This window comes from Geotrypetes seraphini, chromosome 19, assembly GCF_902459505.1.
Source record: "Geotrypetes seraphini chromosome 19, aGeoSer1.1, whole genome shotgun sequence".
NCBI classification, from domain to species: Eukaryota; Metazoa; Chordata; class Amphibia; order Gymnophiona; family Dermophiidae; genus Geotrypetes; species Geotrypetes seraphini.
This window is the reverse complement of record NC_047102.1, coordinates 21,354,190-21,381,616: the sequence shown is the minus strand read 5'-3', so window position 1 is coordinate 21,381,616 and position 27,427 is coordinate 21,354,190. Positions and strand designations below refer to the sequence as shown.

At 44.9% G+C, this 27,427-nt stretch overlaps 1 protein-coding gene across 2 annotated transcripts in view; it reads right to left on the bottom strand.

Annotated features, from left to right (window-relative positions):
* Positions 1-7,711: 7,711 nt before the first annotated feature.
* Positions 7,712-27,427, bottom strand: part of TAX1BP3 (Tax1 binding protein 3) — a 56,739-nt gene continuing 37,023 nt past the window's right edge. For both annotated transcript variants that reach the window (XM_033928576.1, XM_033928578.1), the window contains exons 3-4: positions 18,994-19,071; positions 7,712-9,588 (exon numbers count right to left, since the gene is read on the bottom strand). In XM_033928576.1, coding sequence (XP_033784467.1) covers positions 9,451-9,588; positions 18,994-19,071 — 216 coding nt within the window. In that variant the 3' untranslated portion in view covers positions 7,712-9,450. The remainder of the gene's footprint in view (positions 9,589-18,993; positions 19,072-27,427) is intronic.

Here is a 27,427-nt window from a genome sequence, read left to right as displayed (position 1 = left end):
TTGGTTAGTAGAGGGGAGTTTCCTCACAGAAAGAGGCCATATTATCATCAGACCTATCCTGAAAGACAAGAGGAAATGAACTACTCAGCCTAAAACTACAGATCCATTGCCCTAACTTTCTTCTTCATAAAACTAATGGAACAGCTAGTTCAATATCAACTAATGAACCATCTGGAACATATTCAGCTACTCTAAGACTACCAGTCAGGCTTCAGCACAGAAAAGCACAGTTACTTACCGTAACAGGTGTTATCCAGGGACAGCAGGCAGATATTCTTGACTGATGGGTGACGGCACCGATGGAGCCCCGGTACGGACAATTTTAGAGTGATTGCACTCGAAGAACTTAGAAAGTTCTAGTAGGCCACACCGCACACGCGCGAGTGCCTTCCCGCCCGACAGAGGCGCGCGGTCCCCAGTTAGGATAAGCCAGCTAAGAAGCCAACCCGGGGAGGTGGGTGGGACGCAAGAATATCTGCCTGCTGTCCCTGGATAACACCTGTTACGGTAAGTAACTGTGCTTTATCCCAGGACAAGCAGGCAGCATATTCTTGACTGATGGGTAACCTCCAAGCTAGCAAAAAGAGGGATGGAGGTAAGGTTGGCCATTAGGAAAACAAATTTTGCAAAACAGATTGGCCGAAGTGTCCATCCCGTCTGGAGAATGCATCCAGACAATAATGAGATGTAAAAGTATGAACTGAGGACCAAGTGGCCGCCTTGCAGATTTCCTCAATAGGAGTGGAACGGAGGAAAGCTACAGATGCTGCCATAGTTCGGACTCTATGGGCCGTGACAGAACCTTCTAGTGTCAATCCGGTCTGAGCATAACAGAATGAAATGCAAGCTGCCAGCCAATTAGACAACGTACGTTTAGAAACAGGACGTCCCAATTTATTCGGATCAAAGGACAGAAAGAGTTGGGGAGCTGATCTGTGGGGTTTCATACGCTCTAAATAGTAAGCTAGAGCCCTCTTACAGTACAAAGTATGCAGAGCCTGTTCTCCAGAATGAGAGTGAGGTTTCGGAAAGAAGACAGGCAGAACAATGGATTGGTTGAGATGGAACTCAGAGACAACCTTAGGGAGAAACTTTGGATGTGTACGTAGAACTACCTTATCATGATGAAAGACTGTGAAAGGTGGGTCAGAAACTAGTGCATGGAGCTCACTGACCCTCCTGGCAGAGGTGAGCGCAATAAGGAAAAGTACCTTCCAAGTGAGAAACTTGAAAGTGGCAGTAGCCAAAGGTTCAAATGGAGGCTTCATTAAAGCGGAAAGAACCACATTAAGATCCCAGATCACAGGAGGTGCTTTGAGAGGTGGTTTTACATTGAAAAGACCTCGCATGAATCTGGTGACCAGGGGATGAGCTGAAAGGAGTTTTCCATGGACTGGCTCATGGAAAGCAGCAATAGCACTGAGATGTACTCTGATGGATGTAGATTTGAGTCCAGAGTCAGACAGAGAAAGTAGATAATCCAACAATGTCTCCACTGCAAGGGACGTGGGATCATGATGATGAAGAAGACACCAAGAAGAAAACTGTGTCCACTTCTGATGATAACATTGCAGAGTGGCTGGTTTCCTGGAAGCATCCAGAATAGAACGAACGGGCTGAGACAGAAGAGAATCACATGAAGTCAGCCCGAGAGATACCAAGCTGTCAGGTGTAGAGACTGGAGGTTGGGATGCAGAAGGGTCTCTTGATGCTGCGTAAGCAGAGAAGGAAATAGTGGAAGCAGAAAGGGTTCTCTGGAACTGAGTTGAAGTAGAAGGGAGAACCAATGTTGTCTGGGCCACCGTGGAGCAATCAGAATCATGGTGGCTCGTTCCCTCTTAAGCTTGAACAAGGTTCGTAACATGAGCGGCAGAGGAGGGAAAGCATACAGGAACAGATTGGACCAATCCAGAAGAAAAGCGTCCGCTGCCAGACGGTGAGGAGAGTAGAGTCTGGAGCAGAATAGGGGCAGCTGGTGATTGTGAGGAGCTGCAAAGAGGTCTATCTGAGGAGTGCCCCACTGAGCGAAGATGGACTGTAGAGTTACAGGATCGAGTGTCCACTCGTGAGGTTGGAGAATTCTGCTGAGCTTGTCCGCTAAGGAATTCTGTTCTCCCTGAATGTAGATAGCTTTCAGGAATAGTTGGTGATCTGTGGCCCAAGCCCAAATCTTCTGGGCTTCCTGGCACAAGAGGCGAGAGCCTGTCCCACCCTGCTTGTTGATGTAGTACATCGCAACTTGATTGTCTGTGCACAACAGGAGGACCTGAGGAAAGAGAAGATGTTGGAAGGCTTTGAGGGCATAAAACATCGCTCTGAGTTCCAGGAAATTGATGTGATGTTTCATTTCCTGGGCTGTCCAAAGCCCTTGAGTTTGGAATTCGTTCAAATGAGCTCCCCAGGCATAAGGGGAGGCGTCGGTGGTAATGACAAGTTGATGAGGAGGTAGATGAAACAGAAGACCTCTGGAGAGATTTGAGGATATCAACCACCATTGTAGAGACTGACGAAGAGATGATGTCACAGATATGTGTCGTGAGCAAGGATCCGTCGCTTGGGACCACTGGGTAGCAAGGGTCCATTGAGGAGTGCGCAGGTGAAGACGTGCGAGGGGTGTGACATGAACTGTGGAGGCCATGTGACCCAAGAGTATCATCATTTGCTTGGCAGAGATGGAACGTTGTGGAAGCACCTGCTGACATAGAGATTGAAGAGTTTGAAGACGGTTGGATGGCAGGAATGCTCTCATGAGGACTGTGTCCAGTACCGCTCCAATGAATTGAAATCTCTGAGTGGGGATGAGATGAGATTTGGGTAGATTGATCTCGAACCCCAGAAGCTGTAGAAACAGGACGGTTTGGTTGGTGGCCAGGAGCACTGTTTGAGATGAATTGGCCTTGATTAACCAATCGTCCAGATAAGGAAAGACTTGAAGGTGGTGAGAGCGTAGAAAGGCAGCCACCACAATGAGACATTTGGTGAACACCCTTGGAGAGGAGGCAAGACCGAATGGTAGCACCTTGTATTGATAATGACAGCGATTGATCATGAAGCGGAGATACTGTCTGGAGGTCAGATTGACCGGTATGTGAGTGTATGCTTCTTTGAGATCGAGGGAGCATAGCCAGTCGTCTAGATTGAGAAGAGGTTAAAGAGTGGCCAGAGAAAGCATCTTGAATTTTTCCTTGACTAAACATTTGTTACTAAACTAAACTAAATCTTGGGTTTATATACCGCATCATCTCCGCAGATGGAGCTCGACACGGTTTACAAGGTTAGGGAAGGAACGGAACTCCAATGGAATTATATAAGTAAGAGAGAAGAGAGGTTAGGTGCGAGAGTGCCACGAAGGGGACGGGGTTACGTTTTGGAGAAGAGCCAGGTCTTCAGATGCTTACGGAATGGTAGAAAGGGGCTCAAATTGCGGAGAGGGGAAGGGAGACTATTCCAGAGCTGAGCGATTCTGAAAGGGAGGGAAGACCCAAGTTTACCAACAAGGGAGATGCCTTTTAAGGAGGGGTAGGATAGTTTTAATTTTTGCGTGGATCTAGTGGAGATTGGATTTGAGGAATTCCAGGATAGAGGGATAAGAAGAGGAAGAATACCGTGGAGGATCTTGAAGGTTAGGCAGACACATTTAAAGTGGACCCTGGAAATAACGGGAAGCCAGTGGAGCTTGGACAGGAGCGGTGAGACATGGTCAAATTTACTTTTTGAGAAGATAAGTTTGGCCGCGGTGTTCTGGATTAATTGGAGTCTGTGAAGGCTTTTCTTTGTTAAGCTTAGGTAAATGGAATTGCAATAATCCAATCTGGAGAGGATGATGGATTGAACGAGGACGGCGAAGTGTTTTTGGTGGAAGCAGGACCTCACTTTCCTCAGCAAGTGAAGGCTGCAAAAGCATTTTTTTATCAGGGAGTTGAGGTGGTCGTTGAAGGATAATGATGAATCTATGGTGATGCCCAGAACTTTGCTAGAGAACTCCAACTGAAGAGAGGAGCCTGTGGGCAGTGGGATGGAAATGGGTAATTGATCAAGTTTAGGGCCGAGCCATAGTAGTTTGGTTTTGGACTCGTTCAATTTCATTTGTACAGTGTGAGCCCAGGATTGAAGGTTGGTTATGCAAGAAGAGATGTTAGCTGCGAGGTTGGTGAGGTTCGCGTCGGTCTCGAGGAGGACCAGGATATCGTCGGCGTAAGTGTAGAGTGTTTCTAGGGGGGATAGGTGGAGGAGATTCAGGGATGACATATAAATGTTGAAGAGGATGGGAGATAGGGGGGAGCCTTGTGGGACTCCACATGTCGGTTTCCATGGGGGGGAAGAGGAACCATGTTTGGTGACGGTGTAAGAGCGAGAACGTAAGAAGTTCGAGAACCAGTCAAGGACTGTAGAGCTAATGCCTATCTCGGAGAGTAGGAAGATTAGAATGTCGTGGTGGACAACGTCAAAGGCAGCAGAGAGGTCGAATTGAAGGAGAACGGCAAATTTTTTGTGAGAATGAAATGAAATTTGTTGAGATCGCGAAGATCTGAGATCTGGTCTGGTCTTAGATCTCCTGTTTTTTTGGGAACTAGAAAGTAACGGGAGTAGAATCCCTGTCCCTGCTGATCTAGAGGAACTTCCTCTATAGCGTTTAGAAGGAGGAGGGATTGAACCTCCTGAAGAAGGAGGGCAGACTGAGGAGTGTTCAAAGCAGACTCTTTTGGCAGGCTTTGAGCTGGAAGGGTCTGAAAGTTGAGAGTAGCCGTGGTGGATGATGTTGAGGACCCATTGGTCCGAAGTGATAACCTCCCACCGGCTGAGGAAAAGAGAGAGACGACCACCTATAGGTTGAGGTAGGTGGGTAGAAATTGGAACACTGGCTATGCTTTGGAGAATGCAGTCAAAAGGGCTGTGTTGATTTTTGTTGTGGAGGTGCTGCTGCTGTGGCCTGGGAGGCTGGCGTTGCTGTTGACGTTGACGCCTGGGTTGCTGGGGAGCTGCTGGCAATGGGCGAGCTGCATAGCGTCGTTGATAAGCCGATTGCTGTCTGAAAGGCCGAGTCTGAGGAGGCTTTTTCTTAGTCTTGAGCAGGGTATCCCAGCGTGTTTCGTGGGCAGAGAGCTTTTGAGTGGTCGAGTCCATGGATTCCCCAAAGAGCTCATCCCCCAGGCATGGGGCATTGGCTAACCGATCTTGATGATTAACATCGAGCTCGGATACTCGAAGCCAAGCAAGGCGACGCATGGCCACAGACATCGCAGTTGCTCTGGAGGTAAGTTCGAAAGTGTCATAAATTGACCGAACCATGAACTTACGTAGTTGAAACAGAGAAGACGAGCAGTGATGAAAAGCTTGCTGTTTGCGCTGAGGAAGGTACTTTTCAAATGAAGCCATGGTGGTAAGAAGATGCTTAAGATAAAACGAAAAATGAAAAGCATAGTTACCAGATCTGTTAGCCAACATTGCATTTTGGTAGAGCCTCTTACCAAATTTATCCATGGCTTTGCCCTCTCTGCCAGGAGGTAAAGAAGCATAGACCCTAGCCCCTGTGGACTTTTTAAGAGTAGATTCCACAAGCAGAGATTCATGCGGAAGCTGGGGCTTATCGAAACCAGGAATAGGAATTACTTTATACAATGAATCTAACTTACGGGGAGCTCCTGGAATCGTTAAGGGAGTTTCTAGGTTCTTGTAGAAAGTTTCCCTCAAGATGTCATGAAGAGGAAGTTTCAAAAATTCCTTTGGAGGCTGATCAAAGTCAAGGGCATCTAAAAAGGCTTTAGACTTTTTAGATTCAGCCTCCAAAGGAATGGATAGAGAGTCACACATGTCTTTCAAAAAAGAAGTGAAAGATGTGGATTCATGTTGAGAGGATGGGTCAGGCACAGCAGGCTCATCCTCATCTGAGGAACATTCACCCTCAGACAGAAAGGGCTCTTCAGAGTCACCCCACAGATCAGGGTCCCTGATATGGGAACTACGGTCTCGGGACTCTGGGCTGGATGGTTCCAAGTGCCGAGATTTGCGTACCGATTTACCCGACCTTATCGATACGGTACCAGGAGACGCTACTGGTTGCACCGGTGCCGAAGTCTGTACCGATTGATGTTGGGCTCTCGGTTCCGGAGCAAGAACAGGCATCGATATCGATGAGGCCGAGTGTACCGGTACCGAAGCGGATGCTGCAGCTAATAGGGGTTGGTCTACTACCGGTACCAGTGGTTCAGACCGGACCGGCACCAGAAGGTTTGGTGCCAATAGAGCAGGAAGGAGTTGTTGTAACTGCTCCTTTAGCTGCACTTGGAGGACGGCAAGCAATGCGCTCATCCAAAGAAGGCACCGGTACCGCCTTTTTCTTTTGCGGTTACCTGCGGTGCCGCTCGTACGCCCCGAGATGAAGAGCCCCGAGGTCGAGGGACTCACTTTCAATTGGGGCGGAGCGCTTCCGCTGGCGTTTCACGGTCGGCAGGACTGGGCTCGCTGCAATAGAGGACCGGGAGGACGCTCCAGCGGGGAAGGCTTCTTAGCCGGCTTACCTGGGTGCGACGCCGGTGTGGTATCGCGCGGCGTCGAAGAAGTAGGTGCCGACTGTGAAGGTGCCGATTCCGGTGTCGATGGTACGGGATTGGACATATCGGCACCGAAAAGTAATCGCTGTTGTATCTGGCGATTTTTCAAAGTACGTTTTTTCAACGTGGCACAGCGGGTGCAGGTGGAAGCCTGATGCTCAGGACCCAAACACTGTAGGCACCAGTTGTGTGGGTCCGTGAGAGATATAGGCCGAGCACACCGCTGGCACTTTTTAAACCTGGTTGAGGGGGCATGAAAGGAAAAACGGCTTCCGCAAAATCAAAGGCCGAGGCTTCGATGGTGGCAGTAGGCCCCGCCGGGGAAAAACCAAATTGAAGAAAAAAAATAAGGTTTTTTTTTTTTTTACAAAATTAAAATAAAATTAAAAAAAAAAGGCAATAGAGCCAAAAGGGTTTACGCGAGCGGGAAGGCGAAGAGAAAAAATTTCAACGGCCGTTGAAAAATGCGTCTTCTTAGCTCCGCGGACACTAAGAAACTGGGGACCACCCACCTCTGTCGGGCGGGAAGGCACTCGCGCGTGCGCGGTGCGGCCTACTAGAACTTTCCAAGTTCTTAGAGTGCAATCACTCTAAAATTGTCCGTACCAGGGCTCCGTCGGTGCCGTCACCCATCAGTCAAGAATATGCTGCCTGCTTGTCCTGGGATAACAGTAATTACCTCCCTCCTAAAGGGCTAAATGCACTAGTACTACAACTGGATCTCAACAGTGTCATTAATCCATACTTATGTATTTGTCCTGTCATTTTGTTCTTTATAAGAATCTCTACCATTTTCCCTGGCACCAACATCAGACTCACCAGTCTATAATTTTTTGGATCACCTCTGGAACCGTTTAAAAACAAAAAATCAGTGTTACATTGGCCACCCTCCAGTCTTTATAGATAATTGACAAATCACTAATAGTAATGCTACTGTTCAATTTGTCATCTTCCAGTGTTAGAGGTACAATCCTCTTCTTTACATCCATAATGGGATCTGTTTTTAGGGGTAGATAGAATCTTTTATCTTCTACTTGTTTCTTGATTTTATCTGCTTTCATTTAATGCATGGTTATCAGTGAAAGTTTAGACACCAAAGTTCCTATCACTCTCTGTTTTCATTTAATGAGTAAAATTACAGTTTCATAAAAACACACTTGCACATTTGTCATCTTTTTATTTACATTTAAATTTATTACTTTTTGTAGTTTCCACTTCTTTTGAAATTAATGTCAATTTTTATGTTCTATAATTGCATTACAATGGTATAATGTAGTAATGTTTTTGTTTTGCATAAACATTTGTGTGATCTTTTATACTATGCTTTTTTATATAAATGTGTTGCTTTTATTCTAGATCCCTGATGCAGAAACAATGTCGAATCATGACCTATATTACGTCTTCCAAATAAATTAGTTCTTTACACCAATACTTAGCACGCATTGTGTATTAAACCAATGTTTGGCACGCTATGCTTCATTCAGTGCACTCTTGGAACTGGGATATTGTTACATTCAGGAAAAACAATGGGAAAAAAGGAAGGGTAAAGTGGCATTATATGTTAAAGATTATAATATTAAAGTGACAATATTGCAGGATTTACAGTGTATAGAAAAGGCACTGTGGGTCAAACTGAAAAAAGAATGGAAAGTCTATGTGAAAGGCAAAAGTGCAGAGATTTCATTGAAAGCATATTGTGGATATCCTGAAAATCTGACTGGCAAAGGAGTACTCCAGGACCAACTTGGGAAACACTGAATTAGATACCAATGGGTGGAATGCTTTCAAAGCAATAAATTATTCTTTAAGAAAAGCTAAATTGCACACTTGTGTGTTCTCATGAAGAAACATCAATGGAGTTCTATCTATGCAGATTAAATCATTCCACAGAAGGACGTGCCCATTTTAAATAGTAAAGTGGGTAATCAAAATGAGTAGACAGTGAAAGAACATTGTACCAAATTCTCTAAGATACTGTGTACTGGAGGTCAAATGATGCAGGTAGGACTGCAGAAGAGAACAAGTTGAACAGAGAACTTATTTTTTCTGGTACATTTGAACAACAATAAAAGTGTCTAAAGTTACTAGGGATGGCAATGGTAAGTGCCGGTCTTCTGTGAAAAAGCCCCAGGATCAGTACAGCATGCCACTGTTTTGTCTTAATCTGACTTAAAATTGTGGTATAGAGGGTATGGGCTAACAAGACTGCTTCTGAAAGACAATTCACATTTGCTCACATTTTGATTACTTTAACCCACTGGAAAAATAATTCAGTGCTAAACTTTGAGAAGATCTACTCAGGTCAGACAGCCCTGTTTTTTTACCACTCAATAGTCTGTTAAGGTGGCACTTTGTACTGTCATGTAACTTTTATAGTTTGTTATACTGCTCTAAACAATTAAAAAAAATAAAAAGAAATTAATGGTGTATGTAATAATTATACCCAAAGAAAATTATTTCATGATTAAGTAATGGATTATGGATCTCTCAATTATAATCTGACTCTGCTCATCACTTAGATTCTTCAAATCATTACATTCAAAAAGAAAAAGCTTACCCATAAGGCTTATTTTTAGAACATACCTACCTGTTACATCATATCTAAAGGTTAAATAGAATAGGTGTTGCCAGGAATCAGTTTTTGGGAGAACTAAGAATTAGAGAGAGCTCTGAGACAATGCGGGATACAACACAATGTTTCAGTGTAAATACAAGTGTAAGCATTACCTTCTAAATATAATGCATGTTTACTTATGAAATGGGTTAAAGTATATAAAATTTTACTGGCCCTTAGAAAAATCAGCTTTTTTCATCTTGGTCTTAGAAATGTGTTGGTGTTTCTCAGACAACTTTTAATAATATGTGCAGGACTCTGGATTTCTCTCTCATTTTTAGCAAGTTATGACATCATGGACTGCCGAACGGCCTCCTGCAGAGAATGTCTTGTCACTAGAAGTCGTACTACTTCCTCATTTTTCTTCGTCAGTCTTTTTCTAGCTTGATCATGAGTTACCATGGTCATATCCCATCCATTCACCTGCAAACACAAAAGGATGTAGTATTCAGAATAGCATGCTATCTCAGCATCCATTTATAACTTTTGGTCAAATGTTTAACTTCTTTCACTGAATGTAAATGGTGAACCTGGATCTATAAATGGGTTTTAGATGGATTACTAAACAGTTTGAATAAATTACAGAACTAGAGAAACCAAGAGCACTGTTATACTGTTAGGATTAAATTTTATGAGAATATTATATGAATTACGGGCATAGTAAGATGTAAAGACATGGAAGACAGGGAACGTTTGTCTCTCAAAGATGGCTGGAAAAGCTTACATGGCAAGCCTGGTTGTTTTTCAGAATGCCAGTAATTTTTCATCAAACCAATTATTTTTCCAAATCACACTATTTGACTTGGAACCCCATTCACTATAGGGCTGCTTGTATTTTACAGCCTGGTGTAGGGGTGGGAGAGTCTATATCATTACAAGGACATCTAGTGATCAGTTTACAGACCCATGACTGGAAAGTACTTGTAAAGATGAATAGCTAAAAAAAATATGGGTTTGATTTGCACTGGAAGCCCCAAGGAAGGAGGAGAGACTTGCTAGGCCCAAAAAGTAGAAATCCATTTTGGTTTAGTTTTAGAGGTCAACTTTATGGTACTGTATAGAACTATACTATTGTTAAACATTTAATATGGTATCTGGCCACTTATTAAATTTCTCCAGTTAAACATGCATAATGTATGGCGACTCATTTGAATGAACAATTAAAAATGATCCCAGAATGCTGTTTAGTTCTAGTGTGAAGACAAGTTTGGTGGTACACTTGTTTATGTTCTCAAGAAGAAAATATGATCTTCCAAAGATAACAGGTAAAGTAATCCATCAAAGATCATCATGGTAAATGTTTATCAAAGCTCTAAGTTTGCCGAACTTTCTGGAGATACTTAATATGTTGGCATTGTATGGGGCTATCTGGGCTCCTATTTTTTCCTGAGCACCTCAGAGATTTTTTTTTTTTAATGTATTGGGATGGGGGAGGAAGTATGTGAACCACCCAATTTTTCCTGTCTTCCCTCAATATAATTTCTTACTTATATTTTTCAGTCATTCAAAAAAGTTTTCATTTTTGTTTTTAGTAAAGGTTTTGAACAATTAAGTCATTTGATTATGCATTAGCTATTTTCTGCTCAATGTCCCATGAGCCTCAACAGCTTAAAAAAAAATACAGACAATGCAACAGGACCACATTCATCATGGATACATAATTGATACCCTGAGTCCAAACACACTGTGCCAACGACAACTAGAATGATGTGCACTTCAAGTTGTTCAAGTCCCACCTAGGAGGTCCAATTGCATCAACCTCAAATCATCTAGGAGTTGTGCCAAATATACTGACAGCAAGAAAACATTAACCAATGTTAGAGTTGAGCACCAGATTCAGATAAATTTTATTGGCATAGTAGACCAATGGTATCCTATCTTCACGGTGGCCAATCCAGGTCTCAAGTACCTGGAAAAAAAACAGCTAAGTTAACTGCTCTTACCACATCCTCTGGCAATGTGTTCCAGAGGTTGCACCATGGAGCGCAGGGGTGGCTCAAGGCAATCTGCTGCCTGAGGCAAGGGATGAGATGGCACTCGCCCCTGCTTACTCCTTCCTCAAAACTACACATCAGGGAAGCAAGGTGGGTAGGAGTGATTTAGCAAACTGACAGGAGCCATTATATGCACAGGCACATGAAACAGCCTGAGTCAAACCATACACAAAAGAAAAATGTCCAGTTATTCTACCAGGGTTGAGCCCTCTTGTGCTGGCAACCATCAAGACCTAGCTACATACTTCCATGGCCATTTTGTATACTGGAGGATGACTGTAGAATTGGAAATATTGTCTTTCCAGTCTTACAAACAAATAACGATCCTTCTCTTTTTGTATATTGCTGTGATTTCTCCAGCACTGCTGTGGAACTTCTCAAGGGTCATCCAGCATATGATCCTTCCTGCTATTTTGCCTTCATTCATGGCAGAGCAGAGGAGCAGCTTGAATATCCAGTACCAGAACATTGTCATTTTTATCTTTGTCTAGTCAGCAATTCTCCCAGACAAGATGCAGAGTGCTATTAATAGATTAAGCTGGCTGCTGAAGCCTGGAGGGCTGATTCTCTTAATCCTTTTGTATATCTTTTGTATACACATTTTGACCCCAGCCTGACTTCTTAGTTTAGTCACTTACTTATAAATTACAATGCATTTCCTGTTGTCTGAGATAAATATAGCTTTTGAATTTCTTTGTTTTAACCTAGTTTAACGTGAATACTGATTATACACACCCGAGGTCAAATCGACCCCACAGGTTTATGAAGGCAACGTTGTCAGCAGTAGAATACAGCACTGAAAAAGTTGTAATGTATCTCCAAATCTCCAAAGTAATGCCCAACAACGAGATAAGTGAAGTTGAAAACATGTGAAAATATTTTGTTAGGTTTTGCTGTAAAAGAAACACTGCAAACAGCAGCCATTTTTTTTTACAACATTTGTACAGTGAGTGTGATGAATAAGAGAAGAAACATTTTTGAAACATTAACAGAACATCACCGGTTGTGCTGCACGACTAAATATACATTTTATAAACATAAATGTTTCACTTGAGTGCCACGACAGTGAGAATTTGCTAAATTAAGCTGAAGCAATTTTCAGTGCTTTATAAGTGACAGGGTCAAAATGACCCCAGGTGTGTAAAATAGTTGATAATTTAACATATGCATGGAAGGGTTAAGAGATTATGGCCCCATGGGTCAAAAAATGTCTACTGTCTGATAATTTCTATGCGAGGAGAAGGGACAAGAGTCTACTTTTTCAGACAAGATGAGTTACACAGACTCTTCACTGTTACTGGGCTCCAAAATGTGCAGAACATAGTTGATTGCCGTCTGCAGCTGAACTGTGGAAACCAGCATGTACCGTATGTGGATCCAATGCAAATATTCCAAACCTTGACAAGTGCTCACAGAGAAGTCAATCATTTTCAGAATGGGTCTGATGACTGAGAGTTTCCATTTAAGTGACTGTAGTGATTTACTGATAAGGTCTGTGAGGTAGGCGAATCCCATGCCTTTGAGTTCTCTCAACTATTCATTCACATTGGTATAATTTTCATTCATATGGATATTCCAAGATTAACCAATAAAACTTTCCCAGCAGAAGGTACAGAGCAGAAGTTGAATGTTTTACATTACAACTTAACATACAAACTCTGGTGTTAAATCAGCACTAGCAAAACAATTTTCCTCTAGTACCAGACAGTGCAATGTAAGAAAAACCCCTAGCAATGTTAAGAAAAAGCTTCTTTTATCATACTAGTTACAGGTAAGAACTCAAACTAAGCTAAAAGATGCTGGGAACCAATATGTGGAAAGTGATGAGGAGAAACCGAATATGTTAAACAAATACTTCTGTTCTGTGTTCACAGAAGAAAATCCTGGAGAAGGACTGAGATTGTCTAGCAAAGTTACACGAGAAAATGGAGTAGATTCTGCGCCGTTCACGGAGGAGGGTGTTTATGAGCAACTTGAAAAACTGAAGGTGGACAAAGTGATGGGACCAGACGGGATCCATCCCAGGATACTAAGGGAGCTCAGAGAGGTTCTGGCGAGTCCTATTAAAGACTTGTTCAACAAATCTCTGGAGAAGGGAGTGATTCCTGGGGATTGGAGGGAGAGCGGATATGGTCCCTATTCATAAAAGTGGTTGCAGGGATGAAGCAGGAAACTACAGGCCGGTGAGCCTCACTTCAGTTGTTGGAAAAATAATGGAAGTGTTGCTGAAAGAAAGGATAGTGTACTTCCTTGAATCTAATAGGTTACAGGATCCGAGGCAACATGGCTTTACAAAAGGTAAATCGTGCCAAACGAACCTGATTGAATTTTTTGATTGGGTGACCAAAGAGCTGGATCGAGGATATATGCTAGATGTAATTTACTTGGATTTCAGCAAAGCCTTTGATACAGTTCCTCATAGGAGGCTGTTGAACAAACTTGAAGGGCTATAGTTAGGACCCAAAGTGGTGAACTGGGTCAGAAACTGGCTGTCGGACAGACGCCAAAGGGTGGTGGTTAATGGAAGTCGCTCGAAGGAAGGAAAGGTGAGTAGTGGAGTCCCTCAGGGATCAGTGCTGGGGCCAATCCTGTTCAATATGTTTGTGAGTGACATTGCTGAAGGGTTAGAAGAAAAAGTGTGCCTTTTTGCAGATGATACCAAGATTTGTAACAGAGTAGACACCGAAGAGGGAGTGGAAAATATGAAAAAGGATCTGCAAAAGTTAGAGGAATGGTCTAATGCCTGGCAACTAAAATTCAATGCAAAGAAATGCAGAGTGCATTTGGGGATTAATAATAGGAAGGAACCATATATGCTGGGAGGAGAGAAGCTGATATGCACGGACGGGGAGAGGGACGTTGGGGTGATAGTGTCCGAAGATCTAAAGGTGAAAAAACAGTGTGACAAGGCAGTGGCTGCTGCCAGAAGAATGCTGGGCTGTATACAGAGAGGCGAAGTCAGTAGAAGGAAGAAGGTGTTGATGCCCCTGTACAGGTCATTGGTAAAGCCCCACTTGGGAGTATTGTGTTCAATTTTGGAGACCGTATCTGGCGAAGGACGTAAGAAGACTTGAGGCGGTCCAGAGGAGAGCGACGAAAATGATAGGAGGCTTACGCCAGAAGACGTATGAGGAGAGACTGGAAGCCCTGAATATGTATACCCTAGAGGAAAGGAGAGACAGGGGAGATATGATTCAGACGTTCAAATACTGAAGGGTATTAACGTAGAACAAAATCTTTTCCAGAGAAAGGAAAATGGTAAAACCAGAGGACATAATTTGAGGTTGAGGGGTGGTAGATTCAAAGGCAATGTTAGGAAATTCTACTTTACGGACAGGGTGGTGGATGCCTGGAATGCGCTCCCGAGAGAGGTGGAGGAGAGTAAAACTGTGAATGAGTTCAAAGAAGCGTGGGATGAACACAGAGGATCTAGAATCAGAAATAAGATTAAATATTGAACTAAGGCCAGTACTGGGCAGACTTGCCCAACTATTAAATGAATACTTCTGCTCAGTCTTCACCCGAGAAGCGCCAGGGCTCGGCCCTCAGCTACAGACAAGGGTTGGCTCAGTTGACCCGTTTAATAACTTTGAGTTTACGCCCAGCAGTGTCTACGGTGAGCTGTCAAAGCTCAAGGTTAACAAAGCAATGGGGCCGGACAACCTGCACCCCAGGGTGCTTAGGGAGCTGAGTGATGTCTTGGCGGAGCCACTGTCCGCGCTCTTCAACCTCTCCCTTAGTACAGGCAGCGTCCCGTTGGACTGGAGGACGGCTAACGTCATTCCACTCCACAAGAAAGGCTCAAAGATGGAGACAGCAAACTACAGACCAGTGAGTCTAACATCGATAGTGAGCAAACTAATGGAAACTCTAATCAAACACCAATTAGATAAGATCCTGGATGAGGAGAATCTACGGGATCCCCGACAACATGGATTTACTAAGGGGAGATCCTGCCAATCCAACCTGATCAGCTTCTTTGACTGGGTAATGGGGAAGCTGGATATTGGGGAGTCCCTGGACATCGTGTACCTGGACTTTAGCAAAGCATTCGATAGCGTACCACACCGCAGGTTACTGAGCAAGATGAGTTCTATAGGATTAGGTAACACATTGACGAAATGGGTTGGGAGCTGGCTTGGAGGTAGGCTCCAAAGGGTGGTGGTGAACGGCACCCCCTCCGAAATGATGGAGGTGATTAGTGGAGTACCACAGGGCTCAGTCTTGGGCCCAATCCTATTCAACATCTTTATAAGAGACTTGGCAGAAGGGCTTCGAGGTAAAATAACATTATTCGCCGATGACGCCAAACTGAGTAATGTAGTGGGCAAATGCACAACAGACGAAGATTCAGTGCCCGACAACATGATGCACGACCTACTCCTACTGGAGCGATGGTCTAAGACATGGCAACTCAACTTCAATGCCAAAAAATGCAAAGTTATGCACCTGGGCAGCCAGAATCCATGCAAGTCTTATACCCTTAATGGCGAGATCCTAGCAAAAACGGTAGCAGAACGAGACTTGGGGGTAATCGTCAGTGAGGACATGAAGTCTGCCAATCAAGTGGAGCAGGCTTAGTCCAAGGCAAGACAAATCATGGGCTGCATACGAAGGGGTTTCGTCAGTCGTAAGGCGGAAGTCATTATGCCATTGTATAGATCCATGGTGAGGCCCCACCTGGAATACTGTGTGCAATTCTGGAGGCCGCATTATCGCAAGGATGTGCTGAGACTGGAGTCGGTGCAAAGAATGGCCACCCGGATGGTCTCGAGACTCAAGGATCTACCATACGAAAAACGGCTTGACAAATTACAGCTATACTCGCTCGAGGAGCGCAGAGAGAGGGGGGACATGATCGAGACGTTCAAGTATCTTACGGGCCGCATCGAGGCGGAGAAAGATATCTTCTTTTTCAAGGGTCCCACGACAACAAGAGGGCATCCGTTGAAAATCAGGGGCGGGAAACTACGAGGTGACACCAGGAAATTCTTTTTCACTGAAAGAGTGGTTGATCGCTGGAATAGTCTTCCACTACAGGTGATTGAGGCCAGCAGCGTGCCTGATTTTAAGGCCAAATGGGATCGGCACATGGGATCTCTTCACAGGGCAAAGGTAGGGGAGGGACATTAAGGTGGGCAGACTAGATGGGCCGTCTATTTCTATGTTTCTATGTTTCTATGGTCTGTGTCTGTATATGGCCGTTTGGTGGAGGATGGGCTGGGGAGGGCTTCAATGGCTGGGAGGGTGTAGATGGGCTGGAGTAAGTCTTAACAGAGATTTCGGCAGTTGGAAACCAAGCACAGTACTGGGTAAAGCTAAGAAGAAAAAAATTTAAAAAATTTAAATTGAATCAGGTTGGGTGGACTGGATGGACCATTCGGGTCTTTATCTGCCGTCATCTACTATGTTATTATGAAAAATCAGCACTGCAAATGAAAATACAATGGAACCTTGGTTTACGAGCATAATTCGTTCCAGAAGCATGCTTGTAAACCAAAATACTCGTATATCAAAGTGAGTTTCCCCATAGGAAATAATGGAAACTCACTTTGATACGTCCCTCCCCCTCCAAGGCCAGCAGCGCTGCTCCCCCCACGCTCGCAAAGGCCCCCTCCCTGCTCGAATCGGCACCCCCCCCACGAGAACCGGCATCGCTCCCTCCCCGCTCGCAAAGCCCCCCCCCCCCGCGAGAACAGGCACCCCACGCCCAACCAACTTTAACTCAACCCCCGTTAGGCACTGGCAAGCAGCCCACAGGACATGCTGGTGCCGCTTGAAGATCTTCCTGCCTCTGCCGGCTTTGTGCATGCATCTGCGCATGCTCAAGCCCTTCTAATTCTCCCTCTCGCCGAGATTCTCCGCAGATGCATGCTCAAAGCTGGCAGAGGCAGAAAGAAGATCTTCAAGCGGCACCGGCACATCCTGTGGGCTGCTTGCCGGTGCCAGACGGTGGGGGGGGGTGTCTGTTCTCGCGGGTGGGGGGGTGCCAATTTGAGCAGGGGGGGGCCTTTGCGAGCAGGGGGGGAGCGATGCCGGTTCTCGACGGGGGGGTGAGTTAAAGTTGGTCGGGCGGGGGGGGGGCTTTACGAGCAGGGGGGAGCGATGCCGGTTCTCGGGGTGGGTGCTCGTAAATCGAGTCAACACTCGGTTTGCGAGACAAGTTTTGCGAGAATGTTTTGCAAAACACTCGCAAACCGGGTTACTCGCAAACCGAGGTTTGACTGTAACTGAAAAACTAGAACCAACTAACGGAGACATAGACAATGACATTACAACCTGGAGCCAAGAAAAATAAAATGACAAAATAATCCATGGTTCACATGGTCATGAGGAAAGAAGTAAGAAGAGCAGAAAGAATCTAGACAAAAGAACACAGTCTAGAACTCTACATCAATTGGCATAAAAAATAACAGAAGCAATACAATAACCCAATCTAGAAATTCCTTCAAATTTCTCAACCAGGGTCACAACAACTGGCTGCAGACAACAACTTTCAGGAAAACCCCCCAGAAAGTGAGAGCATTTACAAATGACCTAGAAGATATCATTGATCCACACCCAAACGAATATGATGAAACAGAAGAGATTACAGTTGACAGATGTTGGTCAAAGTTCAACCCAGTCACCACTCAAGAGATCATAAATTGGTTGAAGAGGATATCCAAAAACTATATGAGGGAAACAGGAGACACAGGAGTTTGAACCAAATCACAGAGAACCAGGTGAAGAAACTACTGAGAAGAGTGAAACCTGGCCCACCAGCCATCAACACATGCCCGAAAAACCCAATAAGAGAACTTGAAGGCTGGGACACACCTACTACAGTCACTTACATGGATACTCTCAGTCATCAGGCCCATTCAGAAAAATAAAGAAAAAGACCTAGAAGATCTCTCCAACTACAGACCGGTAGCCAACAACCATGGATATCTAAACTTGGCCTGCCAACAAATATCAGACTTCCTAGAAAACTCATCAAAGCTAGACAAGGCCCAATCAGGGTTCAGAAGACTGAAACTGAATGGAGAGAAAGGATTTTCTGCCTCAGAAACTTCTCCAAATGACCAGAGTTGAAGATCTTCGGACTGCCAGTTGGCCGAACGCCAACTATGACCTCTGCCCCCACGTATCCTCGCCATGCGGTCGTGGGCTGGAAAGGCAGCCTATGCCTTGAAACACAAGGGTTGAGAGGTCAAAATCAGTAAAAAATATAACGTTGGAAACAAGACTTCTCAGACTGAAAATCGAAAATAAAGGTCAAACAAATTTCAAATACAATGAAATTTATGCACTTTTTCATACACTCAGATATGTGTAATCCGACCAGGAGCTGTGGCTCCTATAGCCGAACCCACCGTGTATGGCTATAATGCAAATAGGTGAAATTGGAGTACTTTTTAGATATTAGATGTGTTTTTCAGTGGCAAAAAAAGGAAAAACAATTCCTACTTAACTCAGAGGTGTGTTAGCAGGTCCCGACATGGGCCATGTTTCGAGGGTCTTTTTCAAGGAACCCAGAGGAGGTGTTAATAACTTCAAATGCCAGAGAAAGAAATGCTGAGTGATACAGACGAGAGAATTGTACATAAGTTGAGACAGTCGCTTTTGAATGATTAGAAGCGACTGTCTCAACTTATGTACAATTCTCTCATCTGTATCACTCAGCATTTCTTTCTCTGGCATTTGAAGTTATGAGGTATGCAATTTTGCTTTCCATATTTGTATAAAACATCCCTATTCAAATATCTAATTATGATAAACAAGCAAGAGAACTTAGCAGAACTATCTGTATACAAATCAGGTGTCTATCAAATTCTATTTCACTAGTTACCTGCATTATTTTGTCACCCATTTTAAGTCCTGCCACCTCTGCGGGTCCGCCCTCTGTCACCCTAGTTACATAGATGCCCTGAAGAGAGAATATTTTTGTTATAACAATAAAAATGAAGCTATAAATCTTTAAAACTAACATTTCATGCCAGCTTAAGAAATACTGTTCTATTTTATTTGTAGTTAAGAACCACCACATGCCAAGTACAGAAGACTCTTCTTTTCAGTTATTAAGTAATGAAAGCATAGCAAGGAGATCTAAAAGAGAAATGTATTCATATTGTTTATTCATATTCCTTGAGTCCTAATACAACAGTGTGAACCCATGGGTTGGGACCCTTCTTGACATCACAAGTATAAGGGTCTGGTGTAGGCTGGGATTTTTTACCATGCTAATGCAAAAGGATTACAGGAACAATCATATTTTGTAGGATTTAGCCTTAGTAACATGACAGTAATTTTTTAAAAATTATTTTCTTTCTACTCCGAGGTAAACTCTTCAGAAAATATATGCAACATAAAGAAACCTGAATGAAACCTTATAACCCCAATGAAGGCCTCCAAAATAGAGTATACTATTCAAGCAAAGGCAATTAACAGGTATAAATTAATGTACCGTATTTTTCGCTCCATAAGACGGACTTTTATCCCCGCAAAAGTGGGTGGAAATATCAGTGCGTCTTATGGAGCGAATATAAAATATTTTTACCACCCCTCCCCTTTCCTGCAACTCTCCGGAAAAGGCTCCACTGGTGTCAGCCCCAGCCTGCTTCAGGAGGGCGATCTAGTGATTGCAGCTGTCCTGGCCCCGGGTAGCGAGGTGGAGGGGAGACGCAGAAGCTGGGGATGGGTGCCAAGAAAGAGCTGCACGGCGCTGGTAAACATTAGCGGTGTGTCATAGCCACATGCTGGCCAATCACGGCGTATGCTCCCCCACCACGACATCACAATGGCCTCAGTGTCGGCACGTACACACAGGAAGGTTGTGCAGGACAGCAGCTTGCGGCCTGCTGTCAGGGCAAGGCTTTTCACTTGCAGAAATTGAGGTTTTAAAACTTACCCTCAGAGTTAAACGCGGGTCAATCCTCTCTGTCTCCTTAGTTCTGGATCTGAGTACATGATGAGGATGAGGCACTCAGGGCTCAGAAAGGAATTGAGGGAGGACAATTACAGGCATATGGATGGCACTGGCTAGAGGGGGGAAACCTTTCAGCCCTGATGTTGGTGAGTGTTCCTTGCGCTGAGCTGGAATGTTATAGGGATAAATGGGGGACAGATTTTTTTTTTAAAAGTCTGGGCTGTGTGCGCCATGTATCTACTCAAGTATTCTTATGTTCAAACAATTTTATTGATGAAACAAGCAAAACAATCGAAAACAAACAATGTATATCAAAACTGAGAAAGAAACAATGGAATATCATCAACAGCACAGAGAAACAGTCATCATCAAATTGTATACACATAAGATGCAAAAATCACCTATCCAACTATTCCCCATTAACAGGCCTAGGTCCCTAAGCAAAACATAGCACTCCAGGACCCTGGACTCTTATGAGCCCTGGAGTAGGCCAGCCATCATCCCTCCCCCCCACTCTAACTTGAAAACTGGTAGATCAAATGCCTAAAGTACAAAATGAAACCTCCAAAAAACAGAGAACAACCCCCACCTGATGAGCACTTTCTCATAGCCAAATCCAAATGAACCACCAGCCAACAAAGCTATTCCCCCCCAGGTACTCTCCTTCAACTAACTCCCAATAAATACTGAGAAAATAGTATTTAACCAGATATCTGACTTCTTTAACCAAACTCATGCCTAACATCCTAATCAAACCAGTTTTCGTAATAATCATTCAACAAAACATGCTTTATTAATAATAACAGTTTATATACCGCAGGACCATGAAGTTCTATGCGGTTTACAATGGTTAAAAGATGTTACTAATTAATAAGAATTAACAAGGTTAGAAGCTAGTTATTAACAATGCTAGAGATCAGTTATTGTGGAGTAGGATTGTACAGGTTAGTTGCCTAAATACTTCAGGAACAGATATGTTTTTAGGTGTTTCCTAAATTCCCCATAAGTAGTATGCGTGAGCAATTGTTTCAGATCTTTGCCCCATACAATACTATCTTGATCAACATAAATCTGATATTCTTGTTTCTCTAGACCTCTCAGCCACCTTTGACACAATAGATCATTCATTACTTCAAGTACTTCATCTAAGGCAAGGCAGATATTGGGTTGTATTAATAGAAGATTCGTCAGCCGAAAGCCTGAAGTCATAATGCCGTTGTACAGGGCCATGGTGAGACCTCATCTGGAGTACTGTGTGCAATTCTGGAGGCCACATTACAGTAAAGATGTGCGCAGAATTGAATCGGTTCAGCGGACGGCCACCAGGATGATGTCGGGGCTCAAGGGTCTCTCGTACGAAGAGAGACTGAACAAATTGCAGTTCTACACTCTCGAGGAACGTAGGGAGAGGGGAGACATGATCGAAACATTTAAGTATCTCACGGGACTTGTCGAAGTGGAAAATGATATTTTCTTTCTCAAGGGACCCTCGGCCACAAGAGGGCACCCGCTCAAACTCAGGGGCGGAAAATTTCATGGCGACACCAGAAAGTATTTCTTCATAGAGAGAGTGGTTGATCATTGGAACAAGCTTCCAGTGCAGGTGATCGAGGCAGACAGCGTGCCAGACTTTAAGAATAAATGGGATACCCATGTGGGATCCCTACGAGGGTCAAGATAAGGAAATTGGGTCATTAGGGCATAGACAGGGGGTGGGTAAGCAGAGTGGGCAGACTTGATGGGCTGTAGCCCTTTTCTGCCATCATCTTCTATGTTTCTATGTTTACTTCTCCAAAGACTTGCCGCTGTCGGAATCTCCGAACAAATTCTTAATTGGTTTTCTTCTTATTTCTCAAATTGTACATCCATCGTATCCTTTAATAATAAAATATCCAATGTATTTAAAAACAATTTCGGAGTTCCTCAAGGATCAATACTCTCTCCTTTACTTTTCAATATCTATCTAGCCCCTTTGCTCACTTTATTACATTACATTAGGGATTTCTATTCCGTCATTACCCTGCAGTTCAAGGCGGATTACAAAAGAATTATCCAAGATGTATTACAACAAGAACTTACAAAAAAAATTGGTCATTTTCAAAAAGAGTAAGAAATGGGTAAGGTTATTTGTTTGGGGTAGTTGGCTTTAGTGAGAGGTGGAGTTTGAGACTTGCGGTATTATTTCTTTTTTCAGAGTTTTCTTGAAGAGCATGGTCTTTATTTCTTTTCTAAAAGTCTTGTAGTCGAGGGATGCCATCAGTAGATTGGCGATTTGGTTGTCTAGTTTGGCTGCTTGAGTGGCCAGGAGGCCATCATATAGTTTTTTCTGTTTGACCTCCTTAATTGGGGGGTATGAGAATGGGGTGTGAGTTTTCCTATGTCTGGTTGCGGTGTTGTGGATGAGGCGGTTATTCAGGTAGTTTGGACTGTCTCCATATAAAGCACGGAGCCCCGGTACGGACAATTTTAGAGTGATTGCACTCTAAGAACTTGGAAAGTTCTAGTAGGCTGCACCGCGCATGCGCGAGTGTCTTCCCGCCCGACAGAGGCGCGCGGTCCCCAGTTAGTATAAGCCAGCTAAGAAGCCAACCCGGGGAGGAGGGTGGGATGCAAGAATATCTGCCTGCTGTCCCTGGATAACACCTGTTACGGTAAGTAACTGTGCTTTATCCCAGGACAAGCAGGCAGCATATTCTTGACTGATGGGTGACCTCCAAGCTAACAAAAAGAGGGATGGAGGGAAGGTTGGCCATTAGGAAAACAAATTTTGCAAAACAGATTGGCCGAAGTGTCCATCCCGTCTGGAGAAAGCATCCAGACAATAGTGAGATGTAAAAGTATGAACTGAGGACCAAGTAGCAGCCTTGCAGATTTCCTCAATAGGAGTGGAACGGAGGAAAGTAACAGATGCTGCCATAGCTCGAACTCTATGGGCCATGACAGAACCTTCCAGTGTCAGTCCGGTCTGAGCATAACAGAATGAAATGCACGCTGCCAGCCAATTAGACAACGTACGTTTAGAAACAGGACGTCCCAATTTATTCGGATCAAAGGACAGAAAGAGTTGGGGAGCTGATCTGTGGGGCTTAGTACGCTCTAAATAGTAAGCTAGAGCCCTCTTACAGTCCAAAGTATGTAGAGCCTGTTCTCCAGAATGAGAGTGAGGTTTCGGAAAGAAGACAGGCAGAACAATGGATTGGTTGAGATGGAATTCAGAGACAACCTTCGGGAGAAACTTTGGATGTGTACGCAGAACCACCTTGTCATGATGAAAGACCGTAAAAGGTGGATCTGCAACTAGTGCATGTAGCTCACTGACCCTCCTGGCAGAGGTAAGAGCAATAAGGAAAAGTACTTTCCAAGTGAGAAACTTGAAAGGAGTGGTAGCAAAATGTTCAAATGGAGGCTTCATTAAGGCGGAAAGAACCACTTTGAGATCCCAGATTACAGGAGGGGCTTTAAGAGGTGGTTTTACATTGAAAAGACCCCGCATGAATCTGGACACCAAGGGATGAGCCGAGAGAAGTTTTCCATGAACTGGCTCATGAAAAGCAGCAATAGCACTAAGGTGGACTCTGATGGAAGTAGACTTAAGGCCAGAGTCAGACAAAGAAAGTAGATAATCCAACAAAGTCTCCACAGCAAGGGAGGTGGGATCATGTTGATGAAGAAGACACCAGGAAGAAAATCGTGTCCACTTCTGATGGTAACATTGCAGAGTGGCCGGTTTCCTGGAGGCATCCAGAATGGAACGAACGGGCTGAGACAAAGAAGTATTATGAGAAGTCAGCCCGAGAGAAACCAAGCTGTCAGGTGCAGAGACGGAAGGTTGGGATGCAGAAGTGTCTCCTGATGTTGCGTAAGCAGAGAAGGAAACAGCGGAAGAAGAAAAGGCTCCCTGGCACTGAGTTGAAGTAGAAGGGAGAACCAATGTTGTCTGGGCCACCGTGGAGCAATCAGAATCATGGTGGCTCTTTCCCTCTTGAGCTTGAACAAGGTTCGCAACATGAGAGGCAGAGGAGGGAAAGCGTACAGGAACAGATTGGACCAATCGAGGAGAAATGCATCCGCTGCCAGACGGTGAGGAGAGTAGAGTCTGGAGCAGAACAGGGGCAGCTAGTGATTGTGAGGAGCTGCAAAGAGGTCTATCTGAGGAGTGCCCCACTGAGCGAAGATGGACTGTAGAGTTAAAGGATCGAGTGTCCACTCGTGAGGCTGAAGAATTCTGCTGAGCTTGTCTGCTAAAGAATTGTGTTCTCCCTGAATGTAGATAGCTTTCAGAAAAAGTTGGTGATCTGTGGCCCAAGCCCAAATCTTCTGGGCTTCCTGGCACAAGAGGCGAGAGCCTGTCCCCCCCTGCTTGTTGATGTAGTACATCGCAACTTGATTGTCTGTGCACAGCAGGAGGACTTGAGGAAAGAGAAGATGTTGGAAGGCCTTGAGGGCTTAAAACATCACTCTGAGTTCCAGGAAATTGATGTGATGCTTCATTTCCTGGGCTGTCCAAAGTTCTTGAGTTTGGAATTCGTTCAAATGAGCTCCCCAGGCATAAGGGGAGGCGTCGGTGGTGATGACAAGTTGATGAGGAGGTAGATGGAACAGAAGACCTCTGGAGAGATTTGAGGATATCAACCACCATTGTAGAGACTGACGAAGAGACGATGTCACAGACATCCCAATCCGTCGCTTGGGACCACTGGGTAGCTAGGGTCCATTGAGGAGTGCACAGGTGAAGACGTGCGAAGGGTGTGACATGAACTGTGGAGGCCATGTGACCCAAGAGTATCATCATTTGCTTGGCAGAGATGGAACGTTGTGGAAGCACCTGCTGACATAGAGACTGAAGAGTTTGAAGACGGTTGGACGGCAGGAACGCTCTCATGAGGACTGTGTCTAACACCGCTCCAATGAATTGAAGTCTCTGAGTGGGGATGAGATGAGATTTGGGTAGATTGATCTCGAACCCCAGAAGTTGGAGAAACAGGATGGTCTGGTTGGTGGCCAGGAGTACTGTCTGAGATGAATTTGCCTTTATCAACCAATCGTCCAGGTAAGGAAAGACCTGAAGATGGTGAGAGCGTAAAAAGGCCACCACCACAATCAGACATTTGGTGAACACTCTTGGAGAGGAGGCAAGGCCGAAGGGCAGCACCTTGTATTGGTAATGACAGTGATTGATCATGAAACGGAGGTACTGTCTGGAAGTCAGATTGATCGGTATGTGAGTGTATGCGTCTTTGAGATCGAGGGAGCATAGCCAGTCGTTTTGATTGAGAAGAGGGTAAAGAGTGGCTAAAGAAAGCATCTTGAATTTTTCTTTGACTAAGCATTTGTTGAGATCTCGAAGATCTAGAATTGGCCTGAGATCTCCTGTTTTTTTGGGGACTAGAAAGTAACGTGAGTAGAATCCCTGTCCCTTTTGATCTAGAGGAACTTCCTCTATGGCGTTCAAAAGGAGGAGGGATTGAACCTCCTGGAGAAGGAGAGAAGACTGAGGAGTGTTCAAAGCAGACTCTCTTGGCAGACTTAGGGTAGGAAGTGTCTGAAAGTTGAGAGAGTAGCCATGGCGAATGATGTTGAGGACCCATTGGTCCGAAGTGATAACTTCCCACCGGCTGAGGAAAAAAGTGAGACGGCCACCTATAGGTTGAGGTAGGTGGGTAGATGTGGTGACGCTGGCTATGCCCTGGAGAATTAAGTCAAAAGGGCTGCGTAGATTTCTGCTGTGGAGGCGGCTTCACAGGTTGTTGCTGCGGTGGTCTAGCAGTCTGTCATTGTTGTTGACGTTGACGCCTAGGTTGCTGGGGAACTGATGGCAATGGACGAGCCACATAACGGCGTTGGTAGGCCGACTGCTGTCTGAAAGGCCGTGCCGGTGGAGTCTTCTTTTTTGTTTTGAGGAGAGTATCCCAGCGTGTCTCATGGGCGGAGAGCTTCTGGGTGGTCGAGTCCATGGATTCCCCAAAGAGCTCATTCCCCAGGCATGGAGCATTAGCCAACCGATCTTGATGGTTGACATCAAGCTCGGATACTCTCAGCCAGGCAAGGCGGCGCATGGCCACAGACATGGCCGTCGCTCTGGAGGTAAGTTCGAAGGTATCGTAAATGGATCTTACCATAAATTTACGGAGCTGGAAAAGAGAAGACGAACAGTGGTGAAAAGCCTGTCGTTTCCGCTCAGGAAGGTACTTTTCAAAGGAAGCCATGGTGGTAAGGAGATGCTTGAGATAAAAAGAAAAATGAAAAGCATAATTACCAGATCTGTTAGCGAGCATAGCATTCTGGTATAATCGCTTACCGAATTTGTCCATGGCTTTACCTTCTCTGCCAGGAGGGACAGAAGCATATACACTAGTCCCCGCAGACTTTTTAAGCGTAGATTCCACAAGCAGAGATTCATGGGGAAGCTGTGGCTTATCAAACCCAGGAATAGGGATTACTTTGTATAATGAATCCAATTTGCGGGGAGCTCCTGGAATAGTTAAAGGAGTCTCTAGGTTTTTATAGAAAGTTTCCCTCAAGATGTCATGAAGAGGGAGTTTCAAAAATTCCTTTGGTGGCTGGTCAAAGTCAAGGGCATCAAGAAAGGCCTTGGATTTTTTAGACTCAGCCTCCAAAGGAATGGAAAGAGATTTGCACATGTCCTTCAAGAAAGAAGTGAAAGATGTGGAATCATGTTTGGAGGATGGATCAGGAATAGCAGGATCATCCTCATCCGAAGAACACTCACCTTCAGAAAGAAAAGGCTCTTCGGAGTCACCCCACAGATCAGGGTCCCTAATATGGGAGCCGCGGTCCTGAGACTCCGGAGTAGAGGGTTCTAGGTGTCGGGATTTGCGTGCCGACTTACCCGACCTCATAGATACGGTACCAGGAGATGTTACCGACTGCAACGGTGCCGAAGTCTGCACCGACTGATGCTGGGCTCTCGGCTCCGGTGCAAGGACTGGCATCAATACCGAGTGAACCGGTACCGAAACAGTGGATGCTGACAGTAGGGGCTGCTCCACTGCCGGTACTGGTGGCTCAGACCGGACCGGGACCGGAAGGTTCGGTGCCAAGAGAGCAGGAAGGAGTTGTTGTAACTGCTCCTTGAGCTGCACTTGTAGGATAGCTGCAATGCGCTCATCCAAAGAAGGCACCGGTACCGCCTTTTTCTTTTGTGGTACCTGCGGTGCCGCTCGATGCCCCGAAGATGAGGAGCCCGAGATCGAGGGACTCACCTCGATAGGGGCGGAGCGCTTCCGCGGGCGCCTCACGGTCGGCAGGACTGGGCTCGCTGCAATCGAGACCGGAGGACGCTCCAGCGGGGAAGGCTTCTTAGCCGGCTTACCTGGGTGTTGCGACGCCGGCGCGG